This window comes from Trachemys scripta, chromosome 6, assembly GCF_013100865.1.
Source record: "Trachemys scripta elegans isolate TJP31775 chromosome 6, CAS_Tse_1.0, whole genome shotgun sequence".
Classification (NCBI taxonomy): Eukaryota; Metazoa; Chordata; order Testudines; family Emydidae; genus Trachemys; species Trachemys scripta.
Window position 1 is genome coordinate 57213946 of NC_048303.1, and position 13233 is coordinate 57227178.

At 39.0% G+C, this 13233-nt stretch overlaps 1 protein-coding gene across 2 annotated transcripts in view; it reads left to right on the forward strand.

The window, feature by feature from the left end:
- The window catches only part of ARSK (arylsulfatase family member K), a 53016-nt gene that overhangs the window by 13383 nt on the left and 26400 nt on the right, over positions 1 to 13233 (forward strand). Inside the window, exons 4-6 of one of the 2 annotated variants that reach the window (XM_034773990.1) lie at positions 4666 to 4701; positions 6947 to 7229; positions 10780 to 10951. In XM_034773990.1, coding sequence (XP_034629881.1) covers positions 4666 to 4701; positions 6947 to 7229; positions 10780 to 10951 — 491 coding nt within the window. The remainder of the gene's footprint in view (positions 1 to 4665; positions 4702 to 6946; positions 7230 to 10779; positions 10952 to 13233) is intronic. The other variant, XM_034773992.1, reaches the window with a different exon arrangement.

Consider the following 13233-nt stretch of genomic DNA (forward strand, 5'->3'; position numbering starts at 1 on the left):
ACATTTCTGCTAATACATCCCAGAATGATGTTTGCTTTTTTTGCAACAATGTTACGCTGTTGACTCACATTTAGCTTGTGGTTCACTGTGACCTGTAGACCCCTTTCCATAGTACTCCTTTCTAGGCAGTCATTTCCCATTTTGTATGTGTGCAACTGATTGTTCCTTCCTAAGGGGAGTACTTTGCATTTGTCCTTATTGAATTTCATCCTATTTACTTCAGACAATTTCTCCAGTTTGTCCAGATCATTTTGAATTATAATGCTATCCTTCAAATCACTTGCAAGCCCTCCTAGCTTGGTATCGTCCGCAAACTTTATAATGTATATGTGCATGTGTGATCTCACTTTTTAAAGTGTAACAACATAACTTTTGGGGAGAGAAAGGGCTAATGAACTCTGATTGTGTTATAGCCCCTTGAAAGTTATAATACAGAATAATCAGAACATTACATTAAAGGTGAAGTTCACTTGTGTACGAAGGGCTAGCATAAGGCCTGTCCACCATTTTGGGAGCTTAAGTGGGCTACAGGCCTCTGCTGGCCCTCTGTACAGGGGAGAATTTCATCCTAAATTAACTTTTGCACTCTTCAGGAGATCAAGGTTCACTTCTACTCTCCAGGCCAGGAGGAGGTGAGAGTTCTGTGGAAACAATATGTTCTGGACATATGAGGATTCTTCTGGCCAGTTAGGGAGTGGAATTGATTCTTGTTATCTCAGCAGTTTTCCCAGATTTACAAGCCCAGAACAAAGGACTGAACTGGGGTGCCAAATTTAAATTGTCTGTGTAGCAGTTTGTTGTACTGCCACTAGACCACCAGTCCAGCCTCGCTGCCTGCAATTTTAAAGTAATACATTGAATTACATATTTAATTTCATAAATACTCTTTAGAATAAAGAGTGTGGGTGTATCTCTACATTTTTTCTTTTGAGAACATTTTAAGGGAAACAGATGTCTTAAAGATTTTTTTCCTTTGTGGACAATATTTTATTAAATAACACGGTGACAATCAGGGTCCAGATGCCACAAGGGGTCTGAACCCCAAAGAATGAACAATCGAATCAACTTGTATACAGTGTTGTTGTGTATAAATATATCAAGTAAGGTCATTTATGAAGGCTTGTAATGTTCTGAATTTGATGGTCCTTAGGAGATATGTATACAGGTTATGGTTATGAATGTATGCATGTATATATGTGTAGACATTTGTAATTGTAACCAGGATGCAACCACAGCATCACTTCACAGCTGTGTGGGTAAGCAGTCAGGCAGGGAGGGGCATCTCTCAGGCTTGCTATGTCCATGAAACTAACTCCAAGCACCTAGCATTGTACAACCCAGGGAAAGACCATGCTGAACATAAGAGTGGCCATACTGGGTCAGACCAAAGGTCCATTTAGCCCAGTATCCTGTCTTCCGACAGTGGCCAATGCCAGCTGCCCCAGAAGGAATGAACAAAACAGGTAATCATTAAGTGATCCATCCCCTGTCGCCATTCCCAGCTTCTGGCAAACAGAGGCTAGGGACACCATCCCTGCCCATCCTGGCTAATATCCATTGATGGATCCTATCCTCCATGAACTTATCTAGTTCTTTTTTTAACCCTGTTATAGTCTTGGCCTTCACAATATCCTCTGGCAAAGAGTTCCACAGACTGACTGTGCGTTGTGTGAAAAAATACTTCCTTTTGTTTGTTCTTAAACCTGCTGCCTATTAATTTAATTTGGTGATCCCTATATCTTGTATTATGAGAAGGAGTAAATAACACTTCCTTATTTACTTTCTCCACACCAGTCATGATTTCATAAACGTCAGTCATAACCCCCCCTTAGTTGTCTCTTTTCCAAGCTGAAAAGTCTCAGTCTTATTAATCTCTCCTCATACGGAAGCTGTTCCATACCCCTGATCATTTTTGTTGTCCTTTTTTGAACCTTTTCCAATTCCAATATGTCTTTTTTTGAGATGGGGCAATCGCATTTGCATGCAGTATTCAAGATGTGGGCATACCATGGATTAATATAGAGGCAATATGATATTTTCTGTCTTATTATCTATTCCTTTCTTAATGATTCCCAACATTCTGTTTGCTTTTTTGACAGCCTCTACACATTGAGTGGATTTTTCAGAGAAATATCCACAATGACTCCAAGATCTCTTTCTTGAGTGGTAACAGCTAATTTAGACCCCATCATTTTATATGTATAGTTGGGATTATGTTTTCCAGTATGCATTATTTTGCATTTATCAACATTGAATTTCATGTGCCATTTTGTTGCCCGGTCACCCAGTTTTGAGAGATCCTTTGGTAGCTTTTCGCAGCCTGCCTGGGATTTAACTATCTTGAGTAAATTTGTATTATCTGCAAATTTTGCCATCTCACTGTTTACCCCTTTTTCCAGATCATTTATGAATATGTTGACTAGGACTGGTCCTGGATCATTAAAGTTAATGGAAAGACACTGAAACTAAAAAGAAAACCCCAGTCTTGCAAAATTAAGGAAGAAGGGAGTTTCCCCTGCTTTGTGTAACTATGAATTGCCATAGTCTCAGAGTGTAAGAGAACAAAAACTGCAAACCCTTTTAAAAGAGAACGTGTTTAAAGTGAAGCATATCCAAAACAGGATGCTGAGGACTAGCATCTAAGCAAGCTGCTGTCTGAAACACTGGATCTTCTTTAAGACAGAGGGCATGTTGGGAAATTGTTCAGAGGCAATAGGTAGGGAGTATTTAGAAAAGGGAATTTAACAAATACAGAATCATAAAGCCTGAGGTTGTCTTCATGTTTATTTTCTGTGTAACTTGTATGTGTTTGCTTATTCTTACTATTTCATCTTTGAATCTGTGGTTTTTCTATTAAATAAACGTTTTGTTTATTTTTACCCTAAGCAGGTCTATATTGTGCAATCTTGGTGGAGTGTCCCAGCCCAAGTGGACTGATAACAGGGTGGGGCAGGTTTCCCTTCTTCAGGGATGGTGAACCGGAAGGGAAAAGTCTGAGTGTTTTGTTGTTAAGAATTCAGGGAATAGATTTGGGGAGACCCTGCTATCAGTAACTTGCGGGTGGAAGTCTGGTTGAGGCGTTAATTCTTATTCTTGGCTACTGGTGTGTGTCAGCTCTGAGCCATAGCATTAAGGCACCTAGATTTTCAAGGCAGGTGGTGACAGAACCCTTTACTGGTCTGGGTGATCCCCAAAATGTCACAAACAACTTTCTGCTAAAGATCGTGAAATGCTTTAGAAACTTCGCCACATGCTTTTGAGGTCATTTAGGGACAGTCTGTATCTGATCACAGTGACCCTGTCTCTTCCAGTTCACCAGTGATGCCTGGTTTGATGACTCTTTGGCTGTGGTTTGAATCCAGTGTGGAACATACAGATGGAACAGGCATCCTGGGTTAATATACAAATCAAATTTTTAAAATGTTTGTCCTATCATGCTGTGTGCTAGCCTTGCTCGATGACTACATAATCTCATTGATGTAAACTTCACCTTCATACTGCTTTGTGACCCACATTATTGCATCATATTTGAAAGTAGATTGCACACTTGTTTTGAAGTAGGGGCCATGTCTTATTTTTTTTCTATGAGCCACTGAACAGAGTTGACTGCTCTGTACTGTGTTATATAGGGATGACATCACCAAGCACTGAAATGGGTTGGAACATGGCAGGTGTTTAACAGTGCTCAGCAGAAAACTGTATCCAGTTGTATCTACATGGGAAATTTATGTGGCAGAATGTAACTAATTTACTTTGAATTTGTCAAGGACATTGGGACTAACTGCTATTCTTCCAAAAAGAGCCATGACTTTTTAATGACTGACAGTTCTACAGCTTATCCAATAGACAAGAGTGTCAATTCTTTGATATTGTGGACAGTGACAGCTGCAGGAAGCCAATTGCAGCTCCCAGGTCCCTGACTGTCAGGCTCCAGCAGTTAAGAAGGCACTTTGTTGCTGTAACTTCCACCTCTAATGTAAGCTCTGTAATGCCACAAGGAGGTCAGGTGTAGGGGAGCTTAGCTGTAGCACACCCCCTTCTACTGCTGACTGACTCCTATCACACTCTCAGCTCATCCAATAAGTCCTCCCTCCTGCTTATGCCAGAGATATGCAGCTGGAGTAGGAGGCACATATACTGCCGCCTCCACCTTTATACCAACAGAGATCTCACACACACAGGGGAAATCAGTGACCAGTTTAAGTTCAGTTTGCAGCACCTGAGCATCACAGGAGTTGAACACTTTTGAACAGACTCTTCATTGTTACTAACATAAACCATGACGCTTTTCAGCTGTTTAAAAAAATTCAATACTTATATCAAAAGGAATGAGGAAGGTTATAATGTAGGCATTGGCCAGAATTTCCCAATCACCACTATTGTTTGTCGGATAGCTGTTACTCTTCCATCAAAGTACTGTAGTGACTACGTTTTAGCAATGTTGTATATTTATACTTGAGGCCCTTTTGAATGAAGGGTGCTATAGACATGTAAGAATTTTATTTAAAATATTTCAGTTGGGAATTAAATTACTAGACGGTGGCCTTTTATATGTTTTCACTTATACAATAGTAATAATTCCAGCTTTTAAGATTTTCTCTTCATTATTAAGCAACATTATATTTCTGTCCTTTATCTCTTCATTGTTTGTTTCCACTCTCTAAGTTGCTATCTTTGGAGAACCATCTGTCAGCAAAGGAGGTATGATCCTACTTCTTTCTCATTATGAGTGTTATAAGCAATTGTTTAAGATTCATTTCAAAACTTTTAAATTCTCATTAGTAATTCATTTTCCACCTGAACTCTGACATCTGATAATTTAGTCTTTGTTTACAGTTTGTGGATCTCTCATGTCGTCTTTGCAGAAAAGATGACCCCTTAAAACAAATTGCCTGACTTTCTTACTGTGTTTTAATTAAAATTGTATGATGTATTTATAGCAGAAAATACATATTTCTGCCTTCAATTGGTTTGATGCTCCATTAGTATTTACTTCCTTTTAATCTGTGGATAAAAATATAGTTAATGGTGCATTTTATGGGGCATAGAGGTTCCCCATTTATTTCTCTGCCATCCTTTTTGTTGCAGCAATTCTCTCTCTCTCCCTGCCCGCCTGCCTGCCTGAAGATTTGTTTTCCTTTGGGACCTGTCAATAACTCTCCCCACTGCTCCAGTACTGGAGAGTGACCTGTTCCATTCCTTTTCTCCCAAGCCCCAAACTAACTTTATCTAGATAGATAGATAGATATGTTATATTTTAAGTTCGATATTACATTGAATATAGTATACAATGTGCACAAAAAATCTAAACCATAATTGCACACACCTCTTTGTACAGGCAATGGATGCCTAACTGTACAGTATGCAAGAACTGGGAGGCAAAAATCAAACTGACTGTTTAAGTCCTCCAAACCAACCCCTGCCAGCAGAATTCCTATTTCTTTTCTTGTTCTGTGGAACAGACAGGCTCTCCCGTAGGCATCAAGTCAGGGAAGAAGCAGCTTAACCAAGTTCATCCAGCACTTACCTCAGAGCCTTGAGTCACAGCAACCAAACTTAGTCAGAAAACAAAGTCTTTAAGGCCCAGGTTCAGCTAGTGTCCCAGGTCCTGCAACCTATAGCAGCCAGCTTGGCTTCTCATCCCTTTCTGTCTTGCTCAGCTTTTTTATTTATATATATAGTCCCGAGATAGGGCAGCATGCTTTTGCATCGCCCTCCTGCCTGTTTTGGCCATAAATGGAAGACTGTCCCGTAAAGGGGTAGTACTCCCCATCACACTGATATTTTGAAAATTAGGTTCAATAAATATTATATCTCCTACTGAGATAAATCGTGATGATTTGTGATTAATTCAGTTAAGCATAACAAACATTTGTTTATCTTGAAAATGCAGATAACTACACGAGATTTAAAAAGACCTAAAATTGTTTTATTGATAAAGGTGAGATACAAAGGTTTTGCTAAAAGTTAAAAACTTATTTGTAAAATTCCAAATGAGGAAGAAAAAGTACATGAATGTTCTTTGAAGTATAACTGGCACTATACTTTAACAAAACTACATGGCTAAAGTCCTGAGGAATCTGCCACTACATACTTTCTTTTATCATTCCTTGAATGACATAGAAAGTTTCTAAGGTGGAGTGGCACTATTCAATCTTTGTTTATGATACTTCTGGTGTCATTTCATTTCTTGGCAGAGTGAGTCCTCTGCAGCTCAGATTTCTCAGGATTTTAGAGATTCAGTAATTGTAATTGTCTGAAAATCTGACTCAAAACATATTTGATAATGAAACTTGTTTCATTTATGCCTCTTGGGGCTCCATTGCCGGCTCCCCCTTTCTCTGATAATGTTATCATCTGGAGTCAGCGGGGTTGCACAAGGAAAGTCAGTAGAGGATTTGGTCCAAAGTGGCAGTGTTACAAAAAGTGGTATCGTAGAATCCAAAATAAAATGGTATGGTTTCAAAAGATGTGATGCTCTAGGTGGTTGAAAGGGTCCAGTAGAAAATAAGATTACGTAATAAAAATTCAAGACTAGATGTAGCAGGTAGAATGAGCGATGAAGCCACAGCAAAAAGCAAAGAGAATCCGTTAAGTGAAGATGTGGCAACAAGGTCTGGAAGTGCTGTGTCTATATGTTCATTTGCCGAAGTAGAACTGGGAGGTGGATCAGAGGCAGAAGAAAGAGCCCTATGGCATGAAATGACCAGGAATAAAAAAAAAAAAAAATTCCAAATTGGAAAAATATTAACTAAAGTGATGAATATATAGTTTAGCTGTTGGTTATTTGACTCTAATAACACTAATATTATATATAGAAATATGCAAATAAAATGCAGTTGCAAATTTAGAAAGATCTTCTAAAACTGAGGTGATGTTACTAGATGTTTAGTTGCAGGAAAAGAGAAGGAAATGCTTTCCACTGAATGCAGTCTTGTATTTTCAGTAACCGTGTGGAAGCTTGGACAAGGGATGTTGATTTCCTGCTCAGACAAGAAGGCAGACCCATGGTGAATCTTACTGGCAACAAGACATTTGTGAGAGTAATGGAAGAAGATTGGCAGAATACTGATAAAGCAGCAAGTTGGATAAGGAAAGAAGCCACTAACTTTAGTCAACCATTTGTTCTTTACTTGGGATTAAATTTACCACATCCATACCCGTCACCCTCTACAGGGGAAAATTTTGGGTCCTCTACATTTCTGACATCTCCCTATTGGCTTGAAAAGGTATGCGAAAATGTACAGAAACTTAAAACGAATTTGTAACTGCATTTAGTATGTACAGTACCTTATTTCGCACACTATATAATTCACATCAGACTTGGGCTCAGGCCCAATTCTGATATTATAGTGCACTTGTAAGGACATCTGTGGATGAGATGTTAAGCATACTTCTTAAGGTTGCCCAGGTAGAAGTGAAAAAAGAAGAAGGTGACAACTCCAGTCTCTCTTGACCAATATTCCCCGACTCAGTAAAACCATTTCTGATTCCAAAAGGAGTGTATATTAAACTGGACACTTAATGGTGTTTGCCTGTACAATCCTTGCACTCCTAGTGTCTAGTTCATTGTTTTGTAAAGCATTTGGTAGCAACTTGGGTACAAGAGATGCTATATAAAATCAAATTGTGTCCGAATTCTGTGCTGACAGGTTGAGCTTAGCCCAGAATGGCTGCAAAGGTGCTACATCAATGACTTTGCACAATGTAACTTTTGTCTTTTCTGTTACCTGATGCTTTGATTACTAATCTAGCTCTTTCAGTTTTTCATTCTAATGCTAAGAAAAATCTAGCTACTTCCATGTGTAGGAAATCAGCAGATACCATTCTCTCTGGGAGAAGGAGTGAATAATTTCTGTTTATCTGCCTCTTGTATTGTCCACAAATACAGTTTTACTATTGTCACAAACTCTCTCGATTAGTTACCATGGCTCCCACTGCCTAAATGGCAACAAGATTTCACACAACCCAGTAACTGAGCAGTAGGCTTTGAAGAGACTTTACATTTATCTGCCCAGTCTTTACTACTGGGGTGTTGTAAAGTCAGTTTACCTATGTAATTTGATGCCCCCCTCCTTTACCATAATATCTGATACCCTTTCAAGCATTTAAAAATAAAAATAACAATCACTCTTTTTCTTCATTCTTTGCCTGGGAAAAAGTAGTTAGAGTATTATGAGGTTTTTAAAATTTTTCAAAAATGTATTGTTTTAGTTTGAGTTGTATGTGAGAGCACCATGTTAAGGGAAAGCAAAGTCAATGAGATGTGTTTTTACATTTAGTTTTGAATGCAGGAAAGCCTGTGGTCATTCCGATCTGTTACACGAGGGAGTTACATACGCTAGGGCCAGCTTCTGTGAAGATTTTTTTTTTCCTCGTTTTATGAGCCACCCTCCCCCATTTGTTGACTATTTCATGGTTCCAGCTGAACACAGTTGTCATGGTTATGGAGGAAGACGTGGTCTCTCAAGAAGCTAGGAGCAATCTCATGGAGATCTTTGAATATGAGGGCAGAGACCTTGAATTAAATTCTATATCCAAGGGGCAGCTACTGCAGAGTGAAGCATCAGCATGATGTTTCTAGTACCCTGTGTTGCTAAGCTGATGGTCTGGTGCATTTTGTAGGGATTGATGCTTTTCCAGGGCACATGGCTTTGTTCCTGAATATGAATTGCAACAATCAAGCATAGAGATCGTTAATTTAATGGATCATTATTGTCAGGTCTAAGGCCTATAGGAGGAGTTCAATCTTCTGGCCAGTCACAGATGTTGACTTAATGTGAGGGCAGAGGCCTTGAATAATGGGGAATGTTCTAAAAGAACCACCTTGTTTGAGGAACTTCTCTCTCCCTACTGGTATTCCACTCTTGCCTGAATTCAGGTGTAGCCAGTTTCTCATTTCATTAGGCACTGAGAAAACTTGGAGCTGTTGCTGTTTACGTTTGATGTAAAGGAGATAAAGAGCTAGGTGTTGTCAATGTATGCTGCTGGCTCTTCAGACCTTGCTGTCTCACCAGCTCTTTTAATGACTTCATATCAATGTTGGATAATATGGGAGAGAATATTGAATTTTGTGGGAGGTGAGGACTTTGGAGATGTTGGCACGAGTGGCCATAATTTCTCTCAAGTTTGGTCTGAGAGGAGGAAGTTAAGGCATTTCAAAGTGTTTCTGTACCACCCTGTAACCTCTTAAAGGTGGGACAATAGTATTTGGTGGTTAAAGGTACCAACTTCTGAAGAGAGGTCTAACAGGGTGAGTGTTTATGTACTTCTCTTGTCTATGGACAAGGGTTCATTCAACAGAGAATTGCTATCTCTGCAACACGCCCTGGCTTGAAACAGAATACTGTCAGCTGATAGGTGGAGTTGGAATCTGGTTTTGTTCCCTTCTTAATTAGCCCAATAATAGTGTATTTAATCAAGAAAAGGTAATGGAAATGACATTTCAGTGGCAGCTGTGGGGAGTCTGTAGCACTAGGTAGAGTTTGGCGAACTCTCTCCACTGCTGAACTCTTCTATCTCTGATGCTTCAGCACCCCATCAGCATTAAATAAATGAGCAATGGAGGCTCCAGATGTACCTTGCTTGTCCTCTATCAGTCCCACAAATTCTGTCAATATTACCCTACCATAGGACACATACATACATATTTAGAATCTAAAGTCATTAGAGCCTATGGAGTTTTGTCTATATTGTGGTATTTTCATCAAGAATAAAAAATAAGTTCTGTTGATGATGAATTTGTTTCTTAGGGTGATATTTACATGCTGCTGTAAATACTTGCTGTACAAGCTCTGACATGTCAGTTTTGTTAATTCATTTTGAGGTGCCAAGTGTCCCCAGTCCAGTGTCCATTGCCTTCCTAAAATGCATGTAAGCCTGGGAGGACCTGCTAGTACATTGTGACCTAGGACTTGTCAACCCTGCTTTCAGCTGTGATTATTAATTAGCAAGATCATGGAAGCTTTAATAAACTTTTTTACTTTAAGTCATAGAGGTTTCACATTGTGTAGTATGTAATTCACAGTTCTAAATATATAATTTAGAAATAATTCTTGAGCAGTAAAAAAACCAAACATTTTAAAATCTGAGTCAAACGGCAATGCTTATTTTTATATTCAGGGTCCAGTTTACAAATGTGGTGCCTAAATAGAAAAATATCCATTATAGATCATGGCATTTAAATCGGCACAAGGCTTAAAACTGGCCTAAATGCCAGTCTGAGCATCCACATGCCAGAATTTATATATCCAGTATATATTTGAAAATTAGACTACCCATATGAATTCTTTTTCCAAGATACAAATTTCATGCCAGCTCTTCTGGAGATTTTCCCAGAAAGAGTAAATTGCCATGTTGATCTATTTTCCCAGATGATGCCTAGTCCTATGGAAGCACATGGTACAACATCTTTCTTTTATGTGATGCTATGCCCACACTTCTGAGATTAATTACTGAATATAGTTCTGAAAGACTATGTCCTTTATCTATTTTTATTTTTTGAGATATCAGCTAGCAGGTCACATGCAGCTGGGTCCTACTGTAGTTTTCCAGCTGATTTTTACCGGTGTCCAGGCTCTTCTTTGCAAGGTGGTGATTGAATATCTGTAAAAGTATCTAGAAAGCAAGGAGAAAGTGGCAGGAATATAACAGATAATAAGCAGGTACTGCATGGACCACAGTTTGAGAATTTCTGATTTAAACTAATGTTTTTCTCAAATCCATTGTAAAAGCATTACACTCACTTGCCAAAATAATTTAATTTCCTCTTGTTTTTAGGTGACGTATGAAGCCATTAAAATTCCAAAATGGCCTCCTCTTTCAGACATGCACCCAATAGATTATTATTCTTCTTACACCAAGAATTGCACTGGACAGTTTACAAAGAAAGAAATCAGAGATATCAGAGCATTTTATTATGCTATGTGTGCAGAGACGGATGCCATGCTTGGTAGGTAATCTTCCAGAATAATAATACAGAAAAGAGATTTGAAGCTGTTAGTAGATAACTCTGATCAGGCTAGCCTTTTGTAAAGAGTTACTCAAAGTTATGTGTAAAATAGCTTCCTAGATATTGTATAAATCAGGGGTGGCCACCCTGAGCCTGAGAAGGAGCCAGAATTTACCAATGTACATTTCCAAAGAGCCACAGTAATAGGTCAGCAGTCCCCCTTCAGCTCCCCCCCACTCCCAGCACTTCCCGCCCACTGGCAGTCCCACTGATCAGCGCCTCCCCATCCCTCCTCGCACCTCCCAATCAGCTGTTTCGTGACATGCAGGAGGCTTGGAGGCGGAGGGGGAAGGGGTGGAGTGGGAGCAGAGCCAGGGGTTGAGCAGTGAGCACCCCCCAGCACATTGGTAAATTGGTGTCTGTACCTCCAGCTCCAGAGTCGGAGCCTGTAGAAGGAGCCGCATATTAACTTCTGAAGAGCCTCATGTGGCTCCGGAGCCACAAGTTGGCCACCCCTGACGTAAATGATGCATGTGCAAAAGAACTGGATGGTGTAGAGTAGTGCTGTCAGACTTGGAAGGATTAGATTTTTGGATGGTAAATGTTGATTTCACTGATGAAACTGATGAAAAAATATTTCCATTAGTGATAATCAAAATTTACAAATAGGCAAAGAAAGAAAAATCATGCTTGAGAACTTATTGGAGATTGTTATATCACATGTCAAAACATACAAAGATATATCCTTAAATCAATTTCTGTTTTATAGGTTGTAAACTTTTAACTTTTTGATATCATTAAATTGCCTGCGGGGTTTCTTTTCCCACTGTCTGACCCTCCCTATACTTTCTTGCATCTGTGAAATTAAAATCCGTAAAAATAGAAAAAATGCCTAAACAAACATGGATATTACCTGTTGAAGGTGTTTGTTTTTTTTAAAATCGAGTTCTGCCAAGCCTACTAATGGACTGTTTTACTGAGTGTTCTCACTTACTGATGTGAATTCAGACCAGGATGGTAATTGTATGTTGAAAGGTGTTAATAGCGTTAAGACCTGGTAAAAGTCAATGGATATGCTAAGCACCCTTCATTCAGGCTAAACAATGGAGCAATTAAATAGCCATTTGTTTAATGATGGCTGAAACAATAGAAGCAACTGCCAAAGACACAGACATCAGGGCAATGCCAAAGTAGAAGCTAAGCCATGTGACACAAGTGATTTCCTGGCAAGCGATTACAAATGCAGGGGCTGGGGGTATTGATGAAGTGTCCTTGTGTGTGAAGGAAACAGAAAAGAAAGGAGAAGGCAAGCAGACTAGAAAGAAGCAGAGTGAGTGCGGCCTTAGAAAGAAGTCCTAAGAGATCTTTTGGGAAGAATACTCACTAAAAAGGCAAACTTGGATTTCTGCACTATGAGATTGCCTCCTGATTGTTTTCTACTATGCTTAAGGAAACAGAACTTTGGTGCAATCCTATTTATTTACAAAGATTCTACACAAACAGACACCTGATTCCACTCATTATTTTTCCTCTGAATGGAAACAACCTAGCAAGGCCCCAAATATTAGCTAACTGCTTGGGCTAATGGACAACAGTTGTGACTATGAAGTAGACAACAAAATGACCTATGCAAGGCTCCCATGTTTGACCCTGGATATAATAGCAACGTATTGAAAATTACAAGAAAAAATAAGTTAAATCTAAATAAGCATGCAAAGTTTCCGTAGTTTGTTTTAAGATATACATGCAGGCAAATCAACCTTAATTTACTGTGTTTTGTTTCTTCATTTTAAAAAGTGATATCTAAAGAACAAGAATTCTCAGTAAATAGAACAGTTACTTTAAATATTTTTGTGATGTTAGAATGATTATATATAAAAATGCAAAGGACCAATCCTCCTGGTCACACAGGTGTTAGATAAAAAGCAAGTCCTCACTCACCTCTCCAGCACCCGAGTTCGTGCGGAGTTGGTATGGGGCTCACAATCTGTCAGAGACCAGACACCAATTCGTTGATCAACGGGCTCACACTATCCTTAGCTTGAAAAGCTTCAGAGTAAGTGTGGCAAGTTTATTAGGGGTGAGCATCAGTATTTATACACAGAAGTAAACAAAGTGATTAACAGATCATAATGGTCATGTATAATCAATCAAGATTCTACAGGATAAAACAGGTTAAAATGTAAATTCAGAAAGAGAAAAGGGGAGATGACTACTTAAGGGGAAAGGGGTGTCATGAGTAGTTCGCAGGTCAGAGCTTTGATTAAAAGTTCAGACAGACA